Raw genomic sequence first — 25,507 nt, 5'->3', positions numbered from 1 at the left:
GGCCATTCGAATCCGTCATTATGGGTTCAGCTGAAGTATCAAATAATTCGTCACTGCATCTCCGTTTCGCGCACAATTCGTAACTGCGGGTTTCAGTTGCGCCTTTAATTGATTTATAAAATATTTTGTCATAGTTTTCAAAACAATACATACACAATTTGTGAACAAAAACGTGGCGAAAGAGCCCATGTTACCATATATCTACTTTTTTCTGGGACACTATGTATTGGTCAGTAGAACTCTTTATTTTATCTCTAGACTTATTTTGAAGTATGTATTCAAAAGCAACTCTGCTGTCGGAGTGTACAGGACATATTTTAAGTTAATACCATCAATATGATTTTTTGCCCTTTAATGCCAATTTTTGATGTACCACTTAAAGATGCTGTTTTTATGATTTTAAGTTCAAATGAAAAAATATAGAGGGTATCCATTTTAATATAGAATAAGTAAAAAAGTATCAGTCGGCTAGCCGACAGAGATTAACCTCCAGCCCGTATAAATTGATCAGATCGAATACCGGCTACACAACCTAGATCCTTTCCCCAAAATTATGTATGTATGTATTTTTAGAATTTTATGGCCTTTTTGGTACGTAGTTTTTAAATTAGCGTAATTTTCAATGTAAGACACATTGAAGAGTATGCTCACTGGCTCTCAGTAAGCGCCCTTTTATTGAAATGCATAGAGGTACATACAAAATTCCAAATACAAAAAATACTTTAATGAAAGAAAAAAGGAAGGGAATAATTTATAAGAAAAGTAATTAATAATGTGTGTCACACTAGTAAAAGAAAACCAGTAAGGAAAGGATCAAAGTCGGGCGGGGCCGACTATATGATACCCTACACCACTGTGAATATGTAAAATATAAATCGGAGCTATATCCAAATCTGAACCGATTTCGATATAATTTGGAACATTAATTTCTAAACTGAATTCAGTCACACATTCCAAATTTCATCGAAATCGGAAATATATAGCGTGCTTGGTACAGAAAATACGTGAAATCAGCGGAAAATATATATGGGAGCTATATCCAAATCTGAACCGATTTCTATATAATTTGGCACACTTATTTCTAGACGGAATTTAGTCACACATTCAAAATTTCATCAAAATTGGACGTCTATAGCGTGTTTGGTGCAGCAAATACGTGAAATCGGGCGAAAAAATATATGGGAGCTATATCCAAATCGGAACCGATTTCGATATAATTTGGCACATTTATTTCTAGACTGAATTCAGTCACACACTCCAAATTTCATCGAAATCGGACGTATATAGCGTGTTTGCTGCAGCAAATTCGTGAAATCGGGCGAACATATATATGGGAGCTATATCCAAATCTGAACCGATTTCGATATAATTTGGCACATTTATTTCTAGACTGAATTCAGTCACACATTCCAAATTTTATCGAAATCGGACGTATATAGCGTGTTTGGTGCAGCAAATACGTGAAATCGGACGAAAATATATATGGGAGCTATATCCAAATCTGAACCGATTTTCACCAAAAGCAATAGCGTTCTTCCTATGGCTAAAAAAGTTGTAGTCCCCAATTTTCAGCTGAATCGGACAAAAAATGCGACCTGTACGTTGCGAACAAAAATACATGGACAGACGGACAGACAGACGGACGGACATGCATAAATCGACTCAGAAAGTGATTATATGTATATCCCCAAAAGGAACTATGGGTCAATTTCGTTTCCTTTTGTATGTTACATACAAATGCACAAAGACATAATACCCCTTACCACATAGTGGTGTAGGGTATAAAAAGAAATAAAATCTATTAATTACAAAATATAGAAACATCGTTGAACGCTTCTTGTTAGTTGTAAAACAAAACACATTCTCCCTCCTCAAAGTTAAAATCGTCAGGGGGAAATCGGTATCTGGAATCAAATGATTATTTAATGTAATAAATAGGTACATCCATATTTCAAATATATTTATGTATGCATATGAAAAATGTATTGATGTTATTATCAAGATTAAATTCTTTGCCCAATAAAATATCTTCATACGCCTTTTTGGATTCAATTACAAAATTTCCAATTATAAAATGTATTGGGCATTTAAATTACTAAAAACAACTATTACTTTAAAAAAACACAAAACGCTGATGTATGTACTCACGTTGCGTCCGCATTTAATGATTGTCTTGAAGAAACTGAAGAAAAAATGCTCTATGCATTTTCGCATCAGCCATCAAACAAAAAATAGGAGAACAACAAAAAATAATGCGTGTTATGTTCTGGCTGGCTGTTATAAAAAACGAGAGCAGCGTTGCCAGTATTTTTTAGACTCATTTCCCCAACTTGTCCAAAACTTTTCCCCAAAATTCCCCAGATTTTATTGAATTTCCTCAAAAAAATCCCCAATTTTTTTTTTACAAATAATTACAAAAAAAAATCAAAATTAGTTTTATTTTACTATTAAAATTCATATCATTAAACTTGTAAAGTATTCTATACACTTATTTATGAATTAAATTAACGATATTCAAAACTTCACTTTCTAGTGATTCAGAATCATTAGTTTCATTGGATTTATATAAATTTGTATAATGAAAGAGTTGTAACATTTCTTTACCTGGGTCAAAATTCTACAACAATTGGAGTTGTTAGAAAATTGATTATTTATTCTAGTAACTCGTACTGCATTTTATTTCTGAATATGGTTCAAAATAGAAGACTCTTTCTACTTAAGAATTAAGGCCTGGGCACATAAGCTGCCACGCCTAGTTGCTTGGCTTTCATACTTCATTTCTGACATAACAAAAATAAGAGAATAAAGAAGGCCCAGAAGGTAAGCAGGCGAGGCAGCTTATGTACCCAGGCCTTCACTTGTTGGAACGGAAAGCATATTTAATACCATCTCCAATTTACGAATGATAACTATCTCCATTGCGATTCGTAAACAATCGTGGAGATTTTTGTGTTGACAACTGGTTCTAAAAAGGTTTGTATAGAGCTAAATTGTGTTGACCCAGTGAATTGCTGCAAATATTGGGGTAAAATTGCTTGTAAGTTTAAAAATTGCATATTTGTAGGCATCGGTTTCAGCATTTGTATTAACAGTGTTTAAGATATAACTTTAATAATTGTTTACTCAAAAAGTACAAGTCAAAATTAAAGCTTAGGTCCATGTCTCCTCATGGTAAATATGCCAAGTCGTTTTCGATCGATTGCATTTTTTTTATCAATATCATCTTACTTTTTATAAATGGTTTCAATATTCGAGTGCACAGGGAAAAATGCATATCGGTTTGAGAACTTAGATTAAGGCCCGTTCTTACATATTTTCTTTAAAATACCTTTTTGTTATACTTTACTTTAAGAAAAATAAGGAATACAGTTCGCAATACCAGGGATTTGTTATTACATCTTACATTCCATTTCAAGCAAAACCCTCTGTATACATCAAATTTACTCAAATTGGGTTGGATAATTTGAATTTGCTCTCAAATTGTTCTTGTTTTTGGGTGCACTTTAAATTTTAAAAGAAACACACGAACCCGGAAGGACAGTTATGCCGTAGGTCAAACTTCTGAGTTATGGCGCGATCAAATTTCGTTAGGGTTTTTGTCATGTAGGTATGTATAGTTTGTCAAGAAAGAATTAATTTCGCTATAACTCAGAAGTTTGACCTACGGCATAACTGTACTTCCGGGTTCGTAATATTACCTTCATCGACTTTCATCGCCAAAAAGAATTGTTCGCCCCCCAGCCTTTGATCACCATATTTGCGCGTACTGATATGTTTCCTTAAAAACTATTTAAGAAAACGGTTTTTTTGTTGTAGAACTGCAACTAACAAAGATTTCAGAAGCGAATTAATTAAATTTGATTTACAACTCTATATGCTTTTTAACGGTATACATATAAGTTTAATCGGTTACTTAAAACCGGTTCAAAAATCTGTTTTAATGTCGGAATATCCGGATCAAAAATTGAGATAACAGCAGTATTTTTAGGGGGTGGAAAATTTCTTTTAGAGATGAAAGCCTTTGATGGGTATACTAAGAACCCAAAAGGAAATTTTCGGCATAGGTCACAAGATGAGATTTTTCAGCATCCACACGCAGAGAAAAAAATATGTTTGATCCAACAATATTCCAAGAGCAAAATATGTATTGTTAACATATTGTTGGATTCCTCATGTAGTATTGTAAATCCAAAAATAGTTTGTGTCAACTGAACAATATTTCTCTCTTTTCTTCGAAAATTTGTTTCTCTTCTCTCGCTATTCGATGCCGTGTTGAAAAAACAATTTTGGTGAGTTGTGGTGTGTTTGTATGACATGCTGCCTTTACCTCAGTGTTCACCAGCGAGCCCTTACTGAGAACAAGTGAGCGTAACTTTCAATGCAAAACACACAGTAAGGTATGCTCACTTCCTCTCAGTAAGGGCTCGCTGGTGAACGCTGCTTTACCTTTGTTTTTGTGTGTATGTACTTGTGAGACTCTTGTTTTTATTTGTTTCTGTTTTGTTTCATTCTTCTTTCCTTTTCATGTTTGTTATGGTGTTTAATTATTCCTTATGTTGTGGTGGGTTCTTGTGGCTTTTTGTTTGTCTTTGTTGTCAGCCAATGCAGCAAACCATGTATTGTGTTCATCAATGATTGCAATATTATACGCGACATTTATATCCAAGTTATGCGAAAAGTGTATATGAGAAGTATATGCACTCAAATCAAAAATTTCTGGGCTGGTTTTCTGTATTGACAATACTTTTTGTAAACAAAATTAGATTATGATAGTTCCTACAATCGGTATTGTTAACGATTTTAACAATATTGCGGAAATTCGAAAGTTGTTTTTGTTTTCTATGTTTGGAACAAAAGATGGGATTTTTGGATTTGGATTACAATGTTTGAACAAAACAAATTCATTTTTGGAACCAAAACATATATTTTTGTTCCAACAAAAGCGAAAAATATTTTTTCTGTGCGTGCAAATATTCTACAAAAATGTTGCTCAGAAGATTTTAGGTACGGTTCTCTTTGACAGCTAATCGATGTTGTCCCGTTTTCATTGTCCTTTTTCACATTTAATCGGTTTTGGTTCAGAAATAAACTAAGTTTTGTTTTTCTGTATATTCGTCATTGGGTATTTATTGGTATGTAGACATAACAATTGGTTATTGCTTATGTAGACATCTGGGGTGCTTCTGAAATATTTACCACAAGTAGCTCTTGTAATGGTGAACACGGTTATAACAAATTTTCTTGGAGGATAGATCCGGTTATCTCAATTTTTGATCCGGATATTCCGACATTAAAACGGATTTTTGAACCGGTTTTAAGTAACCGATTAAACTTATATGTATACCGTTAAAAAGCATATAGAGTAATTAATTCGCTTCTGAAATCTTTGTTAGTTGCCGTTCTAGAACAAAAAAACCGATTTCTTAAACCGTTTTTAAAGGAAAATATCAGTACGCGCAAATATGGAGATCAAAGGCTGGGGGCGAAAAATTCTTTTTGGCGATGAAAGTCGATGAAGATAATATTACGAACCCGGAAGGACATTCATGCCGTAGGTCAATCTTCTGAGTTATGGCGCGATCAAATTTTTTTTGTCATGTAGGTATGTATAGTTTGTCAAGAAAGAATTTATTTCGCTATAACTCAGAAGTTTTACCTAGGGCATGAATGTCCTTTCGGGTTCGTAATATTATCTTCATCGACTTTCATCGCCAAAAAGAATTTTTCGCCCCCCAGCCTTTGATCTCCATATTTGCGCGTACTGATATTTTTCCTTAAAAACGGTTTAAGAAATCGGTTTTTTTGTTCTAGAACGGCAACTAACAAAGATTTCAGAAGCGAATTAATTAAATTTGATTTACAACTCTATATGCTTTTTAACGGTATACATATAAGTTTAATCGGTTACTTAAAACCGGTTCAAAAATCCGTTTTAATGTCGGAATATCCGGATCAAAAATTGAGATAACCGGATCTATCCTCCAAGAAAATTTGTTATTAACGTGTTCACCATTACAAGAGCTATTTGTGGTAAATATTTCAGAAGCACCCCAGATGTCTACATAAGCAATAACCAATTGTTATGTCTACATACCAATAAATACCCAATGACGAATATACAGAAAAACAAAACTTAGTTTATTTCTGAACCAAAACCGATTAAATGTGAAAAAGGACAATGAAAACGAGACAAAATCGATTAGCTGTCAAAGAGAACCGTACCTAAAATCTTCTGAGCAACATTTTTGTAGAATATTTGGATGCTGAAAAATCTCATCTTGTGGTACTTTCACTACGGTTCAAGAAATAAAGGACGAAAAGGACATGAAAGGCATTGAGTTAGAAGAATGAAATGTTCTACAAAAAGATTCGCCAATCGATTTGACTGAAGACATGTCACCTCAAAACGAAGCTACAGCAACACCAAACAGATACATGGAGCTATTTTCCCAATTATTATAGGGAACAAATCAAAAACTTCATCGCGCGATATCTCAGAAACTTGACCTATGGCGAAAATTTCCTTTTGGGTTCTTAGTACATTCATCAAGGGCTTTCATATTCAAAAGAAATTTTCCACCCCCAGACTTTGAGTTCCATTTTGTGTCACAGTGTTATTAAAGCAAACTTGTAAGAATAAAAAAACGGATTATCTGTCCGATATCGGCCAACATTTAACTACAAAAAGTATATAATAACGGGACTTAGCATATTTATCTCTTTTATAATTGGAGCCATGAATGTTAAATAAAGTTTCATTTAATCATTGCCCATCAATACAGTAATCATTTCTGCCGTTAAGTCCCCTTCAGCAGTAGAAATGATGAAAAATGTTACTTCAATTCAACCCACTGTTCTAGTACGCTATCAGTCGTCGAACAGCATGATAACACTTCAAATCTTCAAATCTGTCATAAATTTTTACAGCTGCGACCAGTTAGTATATGATGCATGTTATTTGTGCGTCACGCGTGCGCTGCTACTATTAACGTACTGAAATTAAAAGATGATCTGAAGTAATTAGCCAAAAAAGAAATTCCCCAAAAATCCCCAAATATTTTTCAGATTTCCTCAACATTTTCCCAATTCCCCAAGTCGAACTTTTTTCCCCATTTCAAATAAAAATTCCCCAATTTGGGGAAAAATCCACAATACTGACAACGCTGAACGAGAGCCCTATTGTTACGCTCTTTGACCGCATACACACCACCAAAACAAAAACAAACTTGTTCAACCTTCTGTTGTCGCTTCTGCGTCTTCTATTGCACGATACACACACCTGGTATAATAAAAAGCGAGTCCATGGTCTATAGGGAACATAGGCATAAATGATGTCGCGATTGTAGGTACGCTACTATTTCGTAAGCACAGTCGTTTTGCAAGGTTAACCCAGATATGCCCAATATCCAATAGTACACACAAAATTCTCGCTAATTTGATATGTCACGTTTATCAAAGTAGGATTTATTTTATGGATATACTCAGTACACATCTATACCTCGTACGATACTATGTGATCACATTATTTTGAGCTACTATTTTTGAGTTTTGAGTTCCAGTTCTTCGAAGGTGCCATCCATTGCTTAGTTTTAACAATGATTTGCGTTATGACCGATTGACTATTGGATAATTTTATAAGAAAAACAAACACGATGTGGAGCCATCTATCAACAAACCCTAACCAGATGCCGAAAATGTGACTTTGGACTACCCGTCTTGCTATTCGTATTGGTAGTAACTGTAGTTTGGATGGATCTGAGAATCCAAAATTATTGATGAGGATGGACTAATCAAAATTTCAATACGTTCGTTATCCCTTCACCCATTAAATTCCACAACTTTTGAGCGCATTCATGGTCTGTTTGATGACTTGACATTCATTCATGATGAAATATTCTTTTTGTTTTTAAATTTTGAAAGTCTAATTGCTGCCACAAATATGACGCATTTAATATAATAAGTGCAAACAAAAACAATAGGTGTTAAATTAACCCATTTTTTTAATTTACTATAAATACCCATGGTAATTTCAAAATATCACATCAGTTACTAAACTGCAATAAACAGTTTAATTATATTTCTTTTGTGTTCTGTTAACCAATATGAAATTCCTTACCATCGGAACAGTTTTGGCTTTATCCGGCTTAGCTGCTGCTGGCAACTTGCATCATGGTGGTGCCAGCAGTTATGCTTCAGTGGTCAAACATGATGAAAGTCACGGTCATGGTTGGTCCGGACATAGTGGCTACGGTCATGGAGGTTATGGTCATGGTAGCTATGGTCATGGAGGTTATGATCATGAAGGTTACGGCCATGATGATTACTATTCCCATCCAAGTTATGAATTTGGATATGGTGTTAAAGACTTGAAAACTGGTGATATTAAGGATCAATGGGAACGAAGAGATGGTGATCATGTTAAAGGTAAGAGAAAAAGGATTTTTATTTGCACTTTATTTTATTTACCTTTAATTTTTTACAGGCAGTTATACCTTAAAGGAAGCCGATGGTACCACTCGTGTTGTTGATTATCATGCTGATGACCATCATAGTTTCAATGCTGTTGTCAAGAAGTTGGGTCATGCCCATCATCCTGAAACTTATCATCATCATGGTGGCTGGGAAGGTGGTTATGCTGATCACGGTCATGGTTACGGCTATGGACATGGACATGCTACTAGTTATGCCAAAGTTAATTTGCATTAATTTCCGTTAAATTGATGGATTTTGAACTGAAAGTGTTTACGATATAATAATGTTGAAAAGGATAATATGCTTCTTGTAAAAATGTGATAACCTACCCATACCAAAATATACAGAAAATATATATGGCGAAAACCAAAAATGTTTTACAATCGATGAATCCGAGTTTCACCCATTCAGAATTCGCGAATTGTTAACATATTCTATATAGTATGGCTGTAATACTTTAAAATGAAGTGTTTAAGGAGGGATCCCATAATATCGATCATAAAAATTAATTGATGTGGAAGCTGTGTTAGCATCAATGTCGAAAAATGGGTTATGCTTCCTTCCGATTTTTGGCTTAACCTTACATTTTATAGACATATGACTAAAGAAAGACTTCATGGGCAATATGATGCTAGTGCATCATTTTTCGATATATCCACTGCATCCATCTAAAATTGATGCTGACATTTTGAAGCCAGAACTTCGGGGTTTTTTTGAATCTTTTTAATAATTCGGACGCGCAACAAGATAATATTCAAAACACATAATAGGATTATAGAACTCGTGATTTTACGTCGTCTAATGCATATCTCATGAGCGTGCTCCTTACAGCATCCTAGTAATTGGAGTCTAGATGCCAATATTTGATGCGTGAGTTTTTTTAAAAAACCTATTTTTGCGTTTAAAATTTGCAAGTGTCATTCAATTTCCTTTGTACCCCGCGTGAATTTATTTTTTTACGCGACGGATCTTATGAGACCTTCCGCGATCGAATCCCTTGACCAAAACCGCGGATATAGATACCTTGGAAATACGAAAATCGGCGTATTAAACCGCGATTTTCTTTAACATTTTTTACATAAATGGAATCCTTTATACGCGATTATAATATGTGCGAAAACGCGTGTCATAAATTACAGAGATTCACAAGTAATATGGGTTTTTTACCAAAAATAGAATGTGGAGGCAAATCCGAGGTTCTAGGAGAATCTATTTGAAATATGTGTATATAGACGTATTTTTGATGGGTGCTACTGAAACCGGATACGCATCAAAATCGTATGCAAATTGCACAATTTTTACCCACTTTAAGGTTTTTTGCATTGTGTGATGCAACTGGCGGCACACTTTGGCCGCTGAGTGAAGCATCGAAATATGCATAGATATTGAAAGAGATTGATTCGCTGTATCCAAAAACGGATGCGCATCAACTGATTTTAACTAACTCGCGAATAATAGGCTTTTTAATATCCACAGTTTTGTTAATGATTGTAATTTCAATATTACTCTTTTTCTATTCTTATAAGTTATCACAGTAAGCAAATAAGCTTTCACGATAGCAAACCATATTTCTTGATGAAGTTTTAGCAGTACACATTAATTACACTGTGCGACAACAAAAAAAATGACGAGGAAAATCGAGTAGATTATGAAAGTAGAGCTAAAAATATGAGACACGTGTATCGGCGTTTTAAAAGTTTACGTCGGGAAGTAACCAAAATAGGCGGGGCAAGTTCCGCCCATTTTTAATTTTTTCGAAATATTCGAGTTAAGATATCTTTGAATCCTTGCATTTCAGGTATATAGTGTCTTTGGAAACTTTACAGAGGAGTATGTGGGCAATAATTTTGTTAAAAATTTTAACCCTCATGCGGTTCATCAAAGGGGTCTTTTTTGTCCTTTTTTCAAAAATCTTTCAAAAACTCCTTGAAAATGTGACTGTATCAAATCCAAATATTCTACAAAATTATTCGCCATAAAATTTTACTGTAGGTCTCAGAATACACCAAATCTGTAACTCTTGTCTAATCGCCAGGAATCACTAAAAACGAAAAACACGTTTTAGGGTTAAAGTCGGACTTCATCTGAGTTTATTCAAAATTGTCCAACAAAACATAATTTAAGAGGGATGACGTCAAAGACAAAAATATTCTCCGTCAAATTTTACTATAGGTCACCAAAGAAATGAAATGCATATTTACATTATATATCATAAAAATATCAGTATCAATTTTGCTGAAAAAACATGAAAATATTTCCCAATCTTTTTGATTAAAAATTTTTCCTTCTTTTTTCGAGTTTATACATGAAAGTAATATGAAACTTGGTTATAGGTGAAAAGTGTCAAAAGATGAAAATGAAAATACATTAGAGGTCTACGGCTATGGTCAAGTGAAAATATAGGTGTCATATGGGCTCTCACATGCACAATTTGATGTGGTCCAAAAAACTACAATGATGGGACTCACTCCTACCTTGGTGGCATTTACGTAATTAACTGTAGCAATTGACATAAATAGCTGTATCATGAATGACCATAACGAACCCAGTTACGATATAGTCATTTATGTCAAATGCTAGTGTTAATTCCGTAAGTGCCACCAAAGTAGGAGTTAGTCCCATCATTGTAGTTTTTTGGACCACATCAAATTGTGCATGTGAGAGCCCATATGACACCTATATTTTCACTTGACCATAGCCGTAGACCTCTAATGTATTTTCATTTACAATATAAGCAACCAATGGCTTATCCAAACTACGGAATTTAAGTTGAAAATACTAAAAATACGCAATTTGGGCAGGTCAAATGTGGGTTTCTTATATTCCAAATATATGTGCACCACATATATTTCAAAAACATTATGAATGGAACGCGCAACATCTTTTGTATGAATTCACAACGACAAACTGTATGAAAGTTGGGAAATATGGCCCTAAAACATATATATCAAAAACAAGTGTTGCTAAGAATGTTATATACTATGGTTACAGAATTCTTTTACTCAGAGACCCATAATGAAATTTCATTTGGAACATTTCTTTTACAATATTCCCAAAAAGTAAAGGATTTTGCTAGATTTTGATCCAGTATGGAATTATGTAAAATTAACAGTCCAAAATTAAAACATATAATTTCATCCAAATATATGTAAATTTGAAATCTAATTTTTTAAGGAAGTAGTATAGCTAGATATATGGTTTGTTCTAAAACTCATAGTGAAATCTTGTGTAGAATTTTTCATCTTTTGACACTTTTCACCTATAACCAAGTTTCATATTACTTTCATGTATAAACTCGAAAAAAGAAGGAACAATTTTTCATCAAAAAGATTGGAAAATATTTTCATGTTTTTTCAGCAAAATTGATACTGATATTTTTATGATATATAATGTAAATATGCATTTCATTTCTTTGGTGACCTATAGTAAAATTTGACGGAGAATATTTTTGTCTTTGACGTCATCCCTCTTAAATTATGTTTTGTTGGACAATTTTGAATAAACTCAGATGAAGTCCGACTTTAACCCTAAAACGTGTTTTTCGTTTTTAGTGATTCCTGGCGATTAGACAAGAGTTACAGATTTGGTGTATTCTGAGACCTATAGTAAAATTTTATGGCGAATAATTTTTAGAATATTTGGATTTGATACAGTCACATTTTCAAGGAGTTTTTGAAAGATTTTTGAAAAAAGGACAAAAACGACCCCTTTGATGAACCGCATGAGGGTTAAAATTTTTAACAAAATTATTGCCCACATACTGCTCTGTAAAGTTTCCAAAGACACTATATACCTGAAATGCAAGGATTCAAAGATATCTTAACTCGAATATTTCGAAAAAATTAAAAATGGGCGGAACTTGCCCCGCCTATTTTGGTTACTTTCCGACGTAAACTTTTAGAACGCCGATACACGTGTCTCATATTTTTAGCTCTACTTTCATAATCTAATCGATTTTTCCCATCATTTTGAAAAAAATTGAATTTTGTTGCACAGTGTTATTGTATGGGATTTTAGCGAAATAGTTGGAGAAGCCCCAAATATTTTTTTCTAATTTTTCGAATCAAATCAAAACATATATTTGCAACAATATTTTCCAACAATAAGTTTTTCTCTTTTGTTATTTTTTTACGCATTGTCTAGATTCCGCATATATTTTTTAATTTATTTTTTGAAGGTTTGTACGGACTCTGGGAAAGGATAATTTGGATTTACTTCAAAAATTTTTTATTGTTTGTTGATTTTCCGCGAAAATAATAATTAATTTAATAACTATTTAAACATCTACGAATAGATATTAAATGCTATTAACGAATCATGCATACCTTTTCTCATAACAACAAATAAGATATTTTTAAATATTTTTCTTTATATGAGAATAAAAACCGCAGATGCTGTCAAATGTATCTTCGAGAATTTTATGGTTACAATTGTTCTACCTTTGTGCTTCAAATACCTAATTTGAGCTAATTGGTTCAGGTAAAAATATTTTTAATTGCTTTAAAACCTAAATGTCGGGAGGTACCCTTTTTGGTGGCTATTCCAAAACGTGGACATATTTCCACAACTGTTGGTGGATACGTTTTTTAATCCCTACGAACCCTTAATGCTAAATTGCAGCCAATTTAGACCGAAAATGTACCTACACCCGTAAAAATACCCAAAATGGGGCGGTACTGGTATATGAGGACTCTCTGAAAAAATTAAGTTTCGAGGAAAACGCGTTTTAATTTGGCGATTGAAATTTGACTTTGAAATTTGACTTTATTACATACATACATATTTTCGGTATATTTTAGTATGGGTAGGTTATCACATTTTTATCGTAAACAGTTTCAGTTTAAAATCCTTCCTTTTACAGTAAATTAATGCAAACTAACTTTGGCATAACTAGTGGCATGTCCATGACCATAACCATGATCAGCATAACCACCTTCCCAACCTCCATGATGATAGGTTTCAGGATGATGGGCATGACCCAACTTCTTGACAACAGCATTAAAGCCATGGTGGCCATCGGCATGATAGTCAACAACACGAGTGGTACCATCGGCTTCCTTTAAGGTATAACTGCCTGTGAAAAAGTATAATGGTAATTATAATAAAGTAGAAATATAAATGACTGCTTCTCTTACCTTTAACATGATCACCATCTCTTTCTTCCCATTGATCCTTAATATCACCAGTTTTCAAGTCTTTAACACCATATCCAAATTCATAACTTGGATGGGAATAGTAATCATTATGACCATAGCTACCATGACCATAACTTCCAAGTTCATAGCCGATATTTCCGGACCAACCATGACCACCTTCAACGCCATGTCCTGCCCAGCCATGACCGTGGCTTTCATCGTGGTTGACTACTGAAGCATAACTGCTGGCGCCACCATGATGCAAATTGCCAGCAGCAGCTAAGCCGGACAAAGCCAAGACCGATCCAATGTTAAGAAACTTCATATTGGTTAACAGAACAGAAAGGATGTTTATTAAAGTGCTTACTGTAGCTTAGTAACTGATGTGATATTTTGAAATTACCATGGGTATTTATACTAAATTAAAAAAATTTATTTAATTTAACACCCATTGTTTCTGCTTGAACTTATTAAATGCGTCATATTTGTGGCTGCAATTAGACTTTCAAATTTTTAAAATAAGAATATTTCATTATGAATGAATGCCAAGTCATCAAGCAGACCATGAATGCGGTCAAAAGTTGTGGAATTTAATATGTGAAGGGATAATTCAACGTATTGAAATTTTGTTTAGTCCATCCTCATCAATATTTTTGGGTTCTCAGATCCACCCACACCACAGTTACTACCAATACGAATTGCAAATAAGCTTTTTTAAAGCCCTTGTGAAACAAATGTTCAACACTTATAAAACAACCGATCTAGGCTTAACCTAGATATGCCCACTTCTTGATCATTTTAAAAGTATTTTTATATTATTTTGGAAGCAAATGAGAAATAAAAACAGTATGTCTATAGGTTTTTTATCAATTTATTGAAACCAGTGGTTTTTGAGACCACTTTTGGACACATGGTTTTATTATATAACTCGGTATTATACGACACAAAACATTTGACGGGTAGTCCAATGTCACATATTCGGCATCTAGTTAGGATTTTTCTTATAAAATTATCCAATAGTCAATCGGTCATAATCGGTCGCAAATCATTGTTAAAACTAAGCGATGGATGTCACCTTCAAAGAACTGGAACTCAAAACTTAAAATTAGTAGCTCAAAATAATGTGATCACATAGTATCGTACGAGGTATAGATGTGTACTGAGTATATCCATAAAATAAACCCTACTTTGATAAACGTGACATATCAAATTAGCAAGAATTTTGTGTGTACTATTGGACATTGGGCATATCTGGGTTAACTTTGCAAAACGACTGTGGTTACGAAATGGTAGCGTGCCTACAAGCGCGACATCATTTATGCCTATGTTCCCTATAGACCATGAACTCGCTTTTTATTATACCAGGCAAATTGGCTGCGAGAAATTACATCAGGAGTTATAATTGTATCATCATGAACCTACACGGAGAAAAATATATGTTAGAAATATGTTTGGATCCAAACTAATATATGTTTGGGACTGGGTTCAAACAAATATACATATGTTTGCAACATCTTGTAACACATTTCAATTTTATTTGTGTGGGTATCAACATATTTTTTTATTTTAGAACTTATTATTTATGGGTGGAGAGAGGATTTTTGTCAAAATGCGCAACAACAGCGCTCTCGTTTATTTTATAATTTAAATTTTTTATAAAGAGATGTGTATATGGTGCAACAGAAGACAGAAAAGCGAAAACAGAAGTGGGCATTGTAAGTGGACATAACGGCCAAAGCATTATTTTATGTTTTTTTTCATATTTTAAAGAATTAAAATTAATATTTGCAATTCAGCGCCAGTTTCAAGTGCTCTGTTCCAGAACCTACCTACCCAGGGGGGCCGAATCTACGATATATCAAGAGTTTTCCGTGGAGTATATTTCGAAAAGCAATTAGAAAATCTTTTAACAGTCTTAATCAAACATTTATATTCATATTTTAGATAAATTTGTTTCTACAAAATGCGAGAAAATAATGAAGAGACATTCATTGTTGTGCATCATAAAGTGCTAATATCTGCTATAAGTAGCATGCCCACCTCATTTTTTTCCTACCAATAACAAAGTTGTAGCTGAAAGCAACCGCAAACAAAATTATATATATAGTATATATAGATATATGTAGTACCCTCAGCCTTTAAGCTAACGATAAAAATGTACCTAATCGAAATAATGGGCTTAGACTTCTCATATGTTTTGACGAAATCCGCTTCAAACAATTCGGAGTCGATTTAGCCCAGTTCGCCGTATATCTGCCTCGAGCGCATGGTAACTCTCGAACGGATCAACGGATTTGGTCCAAATTTTAGATCTCGCAATATTTGTCCAAACTTTAAGCCATATCGTTCCACACCTTCGGACACTCCCTCCACAAGACTTCGGTTCACTCCTTCAGGTACCTCCCACACCAAATTTCAAATATCCGATTTCGCCGAAACTTTGAACATCTTAAAATTACTTCCAGACCCACATACCTCCCTCACAAAAGTTCAACATAAGTGCAGTTTAAGGGCTGTTCGAGGATCCATTGGACATTTTGGTCAATGATACCGTTTCAGTCTTGTTTACAGCGGTATTCTATTTTTCGTGGGTAAGTCCATGATTTCTGACCCAAAAGATCTAAATCTAGCGGTGACAAACTAAAATGACGGTTTGACATGATAACTATCAAAAGGAACGGCTTCCAACTTTAGGTCCTTTTTCCAAATGTACTATATCGGTCCCTTCTTTCAGGTACCTTCTCCACGAAAGTGCAAAACTTTTGCACTTTTATCGAAGACAAAGTTTTGAGCACAACATAAGCAGTTATTCGCAAGGCCCACAAATCGTGAAATTATATACCCCAAGTGTTTCCATATTTTTGTCGGAAAGGTTTTACGTCCAAAAAAGGCCACGAAATTCTGAAACTTCTGTATATCTTTGTCGGCAAACTCGTGTGGTATATTTTTACTTGTTTTCCAGAAAAGCAAAGTTATTAAGTTTTTATACCCTCAGCCTTTAGGCTAAGGAGGGTATATACACTTTGATACGATGAAAATGTGCCTCCTCGAAATAATGGTTCTAGACCCCAAGTATGTTTGGACGAAATGTGTTTCAGACAATTTGGAGTCGATCTAGCCATGTCCGTCCGTCTGTCTGTCTGTCTGTCCTGCTGGCTGGAGCGCACGATAACTCTCGAACGGATGAACCGATTCAGTTCAAATTTTGGCTTTCGTAATATTTTGCCCAAACTTAGTTTAAGTTCGAAGATGAGCTACATCGGTCCACTCCTTCCGGTACCTCCCCCACAAAATTTCGAAAATGTTCGGAAAGTTTGTGCGCACGATAACTCTTGAAGGGAGTGACCGATTTGATCCATACTTTGTATAGGGTAAACTTTCTACCAGAGTAATATGAGGTTCCAATATGGTCTCAAAAGGTCCACTCCTTCGGGTACCTCCCACACAAAATATCGGAAAAGTTCTGTTAAGGGCCATCTCTCGATTCGCTTTGATTTTTGCTTTAGCAACTTGTATTCACTGCCCTCCATACGACGGTACAAGTTTCATCAGGGGCAAGTCCATACTTCCTGGGAAAATAGCGTGAAAGTTGCAAAAAACCCCTATGACACCGTGTGAGGTGGTTGGAGCGCAAGATAACTCTCGAACGGATCTGCCGATTCGGTCCAAAATATGACCTTAGTAATATCTTGTCCAAACATAGTTTAAGTTTGAAGATAAGCCATATCGGTCCACTCCTTCAGGTACCTCCCCCACAAAAGTTCAAAAATGTTCGGAAAAATTGTTCGTACGGTAACTCTTGAAGGGAGTGGCCGAATTGGTCTATACTTTACACATCCTAATATATCTACCAGATATAGATCAGGTTCGAATATGGACTATATGTGTCCACTCCATCCGGTACCTCACACACAAAATTTCGGATAAGTTCACTTTAAGACCTAATATCGAATCACTTTGATTTTTGTCTAAGCAACTTGCCTTCTGTGCCTCAATTACGATGGTAAAAGTTTTTTTAGGGGCAAGTCCATACATCTTGAGCAAAAAACCCGAAGAGTGTAAAAACCCCCTATGGCTCCATATGTTGTGGCTGGAGATACACTTCCATAACGGTCAATGTCGATCCATTCCTTTTAGTATCTCCTCCGCAAAACTTTTGATCTTTAATCCTAATCAACATTTTTGTCGGTTCAAACGCCCAAAATTTTGAAAGCCCCCTAGATACATACGTATTTTGTGAAAAAATTGTTTCAATATACACAGGCTGAGGGTACATCTCTGTCAGCAAAGCCGACTGATTCTTTTTTACTTGTTATTTTGAAATTTGACGGAGAAACCACTCCACAGCCGATATGTCTGATGAGCTGCCTCAACCAACAGCGAAACCAGGTCACAAAATTTGGTGGTTGTGTGGGTTCGAATCTTCGGGTTTCCTTTATCACTTGCAATCAACTCTCAACAACGAGAAAAATAATAAAAATTAATATTATCTTCTCCCTAACAGGCAAAATTTCAAAATAAAAAACCAGCTGAGGCTGGCTTGGATTTTAACCCACGTCGTCGAAAACATAAGAAAAATTTTATCACGACATGTTAGCGTTATAATCCAAACTCATAACTTCCAAAGGCTGCGCTATAAAGTGTTTGTCACGGAAGACATACAGACTGAATGGACAAAAATATCCGTCTCAACTCCAACGAGAAAATTAATAAAAATTATGAATACCGACAGAAGAGATTAATCATTGGGTCCTTGCAAACCTATTTTTTCAGGCTAAAATATAGCCGAGTTTTTTACAGAGAGATTTTTTCGACCATGTTTTTGCAAAGCCCAAATATGGATTTCGTAGTCCCAAACAGTACTGCGAATAGGATTCGGAGACTCTTGATAAAAATGTTCTCTTTTTTTCTTAATGCCATTTTTTGAATTTTTTAGTTGGCTTGCATAAACTAGTTTTTCTGACATAAAATATTAGTTGAAGGAATTCTCTTTAATAAGGCAAAAATAAAATAAAAGATTATTATTTTCTTACAATATCCAGCTTTGAAAGAGAAGCAAAGGAAACTTTTGATTGGACATATTCGATACAAGTCTAATCTCGGATTCGAGTTATTCTTTTATTTGGAGGCATTTATTTCAATTAATTAATTGATGGTATACAAATAACATTTACAATTTTTATACCCTCCACCATAATATGGAGGGTATAATTAAATTTGTCATTCCGTTTGTAACACATCGAAATATTCATCGGATACCCTATAAAGTATATAAATTCTTGATTAGGGTAAAATTCTAAGTCTATATAACCATGTCCGTCTGTTCGTCTGTCCGTACGACTGTTGAAATCAAGATACAGCTCGCAACTTTTAAGATACAGCTTTGTAATTCGGTACAGAAGTTTATCTTACTCCTAGGATATTTGGTATTGCAAATGGGCTATATTGGTCCACGTTTTGATATAGCCCCCAAAGAACGGTACCATCCGATATTCAGTATTTTGAAGGTTTTAGCTTCATTATCACATGGGATTGGCTGAAATTGGGTACTTAGTCTTCGTTGGGGGTATACAACATTTTCTCAGGTGTAGGTCCACGCCTTCATATGGCTCCCATGGAACGGTGCCTCCGGCTTTCCGGTATTTTGGAGGTTGTGGCCACAATAATCCAACGAAATGGCTGCAATTTGTTATTAAGTCTTCATTTGGGGTATAAAACTTTCCATATGAATTGTTTTCTTCTTTGGCCAATTTTTATGCCTTTAGCTTTAATGCCTTTGTTTGTCGATGTAGGTCCACGCCTTCATATGGCTCCCATAGAACGGTACCTCCGGTATTTTGAAAGTTGTGTTCTCAATATTACTCCGAAATGGCCGAAATTTGGTAATAATTATTCGTTGATGGTATAAAACGTCTTCATATAGCCCCCATAGAATAGTACCTCCCGATTTTGTGGCCACAACCTTCAAAAAACCGAAAATCAGCCACCGAAATGGTTGAAATTTGGTGTGTAGTCTACATTGGAGGTAAAAATCTTTCCGACTGAAATTCGTCGGTATAGGTCCACGTTTCGATATAGGCCTAATAGAACGGTACCTTCCGATTTTCGTAATACCGAGGGTTGTGACGTCAATATCCCACCGAAATGACTGAAATTTGTTATTTAGTATTGTATAGGTCCACGTCACCCTATATCCCCCAGCGTACCTCTTGATTTTCTGTAGTTTAAAGGTTTTAGCCAAATTATCTTACCGATATATTTATATATATATACATACTAGCTGACCCGGTTCCGCCTTGCTGGCCCGTCGTTTTGGCTTTCCATGTAAGCCTTAGTAATCTATCAACAATTTATCTGTCTAATATTGATACCTCTAGATTTTCGAACCGAATTGACGATATGTCGATATTTTGGTATAACCCTCATATAATGGTATCTCCAGATGTAGAATAGAAAGTTACTTAAATTATAGCTTCCACCATACGATGTGTAAGGTTATAATTAACTTTGTGATTCTGTTTGCAACACATCGGAATATTCGTCGGAGAACCTATAAAGTATGTATAAATCTGTGATCAACATAAGAAATAAGTCGATATAAAGATATCCGTCTATCTGTTGAAATCAAGATACAGCTCGCGATATTTAACATAGAACTCTTCAATTTGGTATAGAAGTTTCTATTCATTACTCGTAGCATATTTGGTATTGAAAAGTTATTATAACAGTCCACATTTTGATATAGCCGCCATACGACTGACCAACATAAAAAATAAGTCGATATAACGATATCCGTCTATCTGTTGAAATCAAGATACAGCTCGCGATATTTAACATAGAACTCTTCAATTTGGTACAGAAGTTTATATTTAAAACTCGTAGCATGTTTGGTATTGAAATGTTATTATAACAGTCCACATTTTGATATAGCCGCCATACCACTGACCGCCCGATTTGCAGTATTTTCAAGGTTTTAACAGCATTATCTTACCGAAATGACAATAATTTGGTATTTAGTCTCCCTTGGAGGCATAACATTTTTCTGTAATAAATATCGACATAGGTCCACGGTTTGATAGAGCTACTCTAAAACGGTACCTCCCGAGTTTCGATATTTTGAAGGTTTTAGTCTCATAATCCCACAGAAATGGCTACAATTTGGTATTAAGTGTTCAGTGTGGGCATAAAATATAGAATAATCGTTACAGGTCCAGGTTTTGTAAATAGCATCGCTAAATTTCTAACTTCGGTATTTGTATGTGTATAGCCACATTATTCATACGAAATGGCTATAATTGGTACTTTGTCTCCCTTGGGGGTATAAAATATTTCTGCAGAGAATTATTGGCATAGGCCCACGTTCTAATACAGCTACCATAGGACTGCACCTCCCGAGTTTTAATTTTTTGGAGTTTTTAGAGTCATTATTCCACCGAAAAGGCTACAATTTGGTGTTTAGTCTCCATTATGGGTATAAAACATTACCGGTAGAAGTTGTGTAGCCTCCATTGAACGATACCTTCCTGTTCTCGGTATTTTCAAGGTTTTAGCGGCATTATTCAACATTATTTGGTATGTAGTCTCCTTTGGAGTTATCAAATATTTTCCATATAGTCCCCATAAAACGATACCTACCGATTTTTGGGGATTTTTTTCAACCGAAATGTCTGAAACCTGTAGGCCTATTCTGTAAGTTTTATCGATAGAAAAGTTGTTAAAATTTCTTTTGTTTTTGTAACAACTATAAAACAAACAAATGAAATTGTTGTAAAATAAACTGTTTAAAGTTGTTGAAATATTACAGAATAGGTACCCTGATTTCAATATAATTTATGCTGGTGGGTAACGTCGTTTTTACTTGTTGTTAAACATGAAATATCGGTGACTCATAAAAAATGTCCTCAAAATGCTAGTTGAATTTATCTAGACTCTGCTGTATTTAAAGCCCTAAAGTTAATGTTCACGGCGTGTTTGCTGCCCCCTTATTAAATTAGTAAATCTAATCCGAAAGAATAAAGTTTTCAAAAATTGGACGCAATCGCGATATTCTGATTCAAAAACCCCATTACTATTACAATTACTATTGTTTTCACTAATACGTCTAATAATCTCTGAGTTTCGCGATTTGTTAAAACCTGTTATGGGAGAGGTCCCCCATCCACTCCATTTTCTGTATTATACCACCTTATGAACCTGCACACACGGAAGTCTAATTTAGAACATCATGTCAGTCTTAAAGAATTTATATACATTTAGATAGATCATAGCATAGTTTACCCGTCGCTTTAGTGGCCATTTTGCATTTTTAGACATTCCAGTTATTTCACCATCTTTGAAATTACGTTTTGCCTGATTTCTCAATCAATTTTTTGGAATTTCGATCACGCAGCATTTTACATTATCGAGGTTGTACTGTATTCCAAAATGTGGGGTTGATCGCGCTTTCCCACTTATTGAATCCAGTTTTTATAGCGTTTTTGTGGTTACGCTTACTAAAATTAAGGATATTATCTATAATAACACATTTTTGAAAAATTGGGCTGACCGCGATACGCCATTTCCGAGATGACCATTCAGGATCGAGGCATTATTTCCCATAGTATTGCAAGTAATTTTTAAACAATACGTTCAAAAATATCCTTAATTTCACGTTGTGGGGGAGGTACCCTGGTCACTCCACTGACCAGTATAAAAAATAGCTAAAAACCTATTCTCAAACCTAAAAACTCCACATACAAAATTTCATCGAATTCGGTCCAGCCGTTTCGGAGGAGTTTAATTTCGAACATTATGGCAGACTCGAAGGATTTTATATATATACTAGCTGACCCGGTTCCGCGTTGTGTGGTGAACTTTGTTCAGCTAACATACTCTTGCCCTAACAAAACTAAACAAAAATGTGCACTGGGACATTACTGTTCCCAGTTCCCCACCGATCTATTTTTAAACCAAATTCCAATTCATATTTGGAATTATTCCCCCTTAATTGGAAAGAATCATCCAGAATTTGGCAAATATCGCCATACTACTTTTCAATTAAGCAGCCGCGAGCGACACCCTGGCATAGCCTCGAGCGAGTGTTCTCGCCTACCATGCGGGTAACTCGAGTTCAAACCCCGGCTCAGGCATAACTTTTTTTTGGTTTTGTTTTATTTATATTATTATTTAAATAGCTTAAGGCTATTAGTTCATTATATATTATTATGAATAACTCTCAACTTGCAACATTAAATTAGGAACCAATATTGAATTTGTAATTTAATTGTGTAACTCCTAGAAATATTGCACTAAGATGGTTCATTTCATTGATGTTATCCTTCAGAAGATGACGTTGGAGAATAACAGTTTGCTTGTTTTATACTTATTAAGTAGATTTAAAGGATTTCCTATACCAGAGATATTTTCGACTTTTTATTTTCCATTTGAAAATAATATATATTTCTAAAATACTTCTGCTGATCTATTATAAAAAAAAACAAAACACCTACAGTTGAATAGTATAACTAAACTTGCAAATGCACATTGTCTAGTCTTTACAATAATATGTCTTTTATTTGCATTCACAAAAGAGAATTTCTGCGGGTTCCCCAATGCAATTGCTGAATGATAATGATATCAGCCAATCAGGATCGAATGCATTCCAAAGCTTTCTCTCATTTAATTTCGTTAAATTCTCTCTGCAAATTTCGACAAGCAAAGCAATGAAGTTTGTGTTCGGTATGTCGAAGACGACTCGTTCTTTTCTTGTTTGCCTGGCCTTGGAACATCACATATTTTTTGTAATTAACAACCAAACCAAAACGGTTGGTATTAACGTGCCATGTGCCCTATAAGACATAAAAATTAAAAATTTGTGGAAGCTTCGATTGCTTTGTCGGGTAATATAGTAAAAACCCTTTGAAAAGAAGCTAAATTTCCATATAATTGGGTTAAAACCCCAAACTATTTGCGAGACAACTCATCCCAAAGGCAACTCATGGCATTGGAGTTCCTAACCTGGTTAATGGTAAGAAACGTTTTATTAAAGATTAGCGATCGTGTGATTGTGTTAACACAAAATCTCTTTTAGAATGTGTAAAGTATTCCATCAAACAAATCGTGATAAAAAAAATCCTCATTTGCGGGAATCCCAATTTACCCGTAATTGAGGTTAACCTTCAATCCCGGTGAAACACCTAATTTGGGTTTCCTGTGTAATACCGCCGGAAATTGACCACCAAGTTTGGATAAAAACTTTTCCCCTTGCATTGAGTAGAAGTTGACGTATCCATATTGTCCACGGTGTAATTGCCCCTGATTTTGGGAAGCTGGCTTATCCACGTGTTTACCTCTCATCATAAAATCAACCAATCAGAAGCCAACAGTCTATTTTTAGATTGTACCCCCCCAATTTTCGTACAGAGGAATGGTGAATTAGGCTATGGTAAAGTGGACATGTGAGCTGTTAAGTGGGCGTTCGTCAACACATACAGTAGCCCAGTTGGTAAAGCGCTGCTGTATACCAAACGCATGACATAACCAGCTCGCCCGGTTCGACTCCTGAGTCCGGCGGAATTTCTTACAAAATTGTTTTAAAATATCTACAAGAGCACAGCGATCATATAAAAATAAATAACCAAAAATCAATCCTAATCAGCAAAAAGTACGAAAGAAAGAAGGAAACCAAAAGCTATTCACACACACACAACTAAACCGAAAAATCCCAATTTACACAAGTTAATAAAATAAGCAAATGTTCTATCAGATAAGTAGAAGGGTAAAGTTTGATCAACCCAAAATAATTGTTCACGAGTAGAGTAGATCCCACAACCAAGAACCAAATAATTTGTATCTTCTCCACTAAAATATGCAAAATTTTAATAACCTTCTTTCCTTAACTTAGCAGCAAATTCATCAACAAAATCATCATCCACAACAAGTTCGTTTGAAGGACACAAAAAGGAAAAAATGATCCTGAGGCCTCGGCGACATAATCCGTAGTGTTCCAGCAAAGGATTTAAGGATAATCCAGTTTAAGTAAGTGGTAAGAAATTGATGTGTTAACCCTTAGAATCCTTAAAAAAATATCCTTGTTTTAAATTTTGCATATCATTAGTGAATTTTGATATTTAGAGGAAAAAAAAAGAAAAACATTATAATATTTCATTCTTTGTCCTGGTATGTCCGTCCGACAACACTCTTTCTCCCTTTGCCTAGAATCAAATAGTTTATTCCTTGATTTAATATATAGTATAAGATAATGTTCAAAAATCTAGTTGTTTTGCAACCTTTCTTTATACATAAACGGGCATGTCCTGAATCAATTCTAATTAGTTAATTGTTATTGTCTATTCATATTTCTGAATTTATTCATTAAATGTACATTGAGTTGAAAATGAATTGCTAAATTTTTATTTCTGCTTACGTGGTGACTTAAAGAAAAAGTAGGTATGGAGGTAGGGGTTTTAGACAAAACGTAGGGCACTAAAACCATGGTTGGGTTATGGGTAAAGAGGCAAGGATTCCAATAACACCAGGAATCCCCTTCTTTTGATGGTGAGATAAATCTTTATTTTTCAATTTGTTATTTTTTTCTCTTTGTGTTAGTCACTGGGGACCTATTTAAAACGACTAACTTCGCTAACTTCTATATCAATTGTCATCCTGTTTTTTTAACATAGGGAGTCTGGAATATTTTTTGTTTATGCCCCGATGGAAGACCCATGAGTTCAAAATAGACCCGAACCCCCCGCCCGACTGAAGCTAGTGTATGAATGGCTCCCTTCGTCTATTTTTGTCTCTGGTAATAACAATTCTTATTAACATCTTTCCTTCCATCCAAGTTCTAAAGTATCTCCTGGCCAGTTCCGGGTTAAACTCTATCAAAATTGTTACCAAAATGCTTTTGAACATTACAGTTG

General features: G+C 34.8%; 2 protein-coding genes across 2 annotated transcripts; one reads left to right on the top strand and one right to left on the bottom strand.

The window, feature by feature from the left end:
* The first annotated feature begins 8,102 nt into the window (after window positions 1-8,102).
* LOC141403179 (uncharacterized) lies at window positions 8,103-8,706 on the top strand. The gene is made up of 2 exons (XM_073985355.1): window positions 8,103-8,424; window positions 8,483-8,706. The coding sequence occupies exons 1-2, from the start codon at window positions 8,103-8,105 to the stop codon at window positions 8,704-8,706; spliced, it is 546 nt and encodes a 181-aa protein (XP_073841456.1).
* Window positions 8,707-13,337: 4,631 nt separating this feature from the next.
* On the bottom strand, window positions 13,338-13,932 carry LOC141403178 (uncharacterized). The gene is made up of 2 exons (XM_073985354.1): window positions 13,608-13,932; window positions 13,338-13,546 (listed from the first exon to the last, which is right to left on the bottom strand). The coding sequence occupies exons 1-2, from the start codon at window positions 13,930-13,932 to the stop codon at window positions 13,338-13,340; spliced, it is 534 nt and encodes a 177-aa protein (XP_073841455.1).
* Between the last annotated feature and the right edge of the window lie 11,575 nt (window positions 13,933-25,507).

The sequence above is a fragment of the Musca autumnalis genome, unplaced genomic scaffold, assembly GCF_047663935.1.
Source record: "Musca autumnalis isolate F117 unplaced genomic scaffold, ASM4766393v1 scaffold_4, whole genome shotgun sequence".
In the NCBI taxonomy this organism is placed as follows: Eukaryota; Metazoa; Arthropoda; class Insecta; order Diptera; family Muscidae; genus Musca; species Musca autumnalis.
This window is presented reverse-complemented; position numbering and strand designations above follow the sequence as displayed.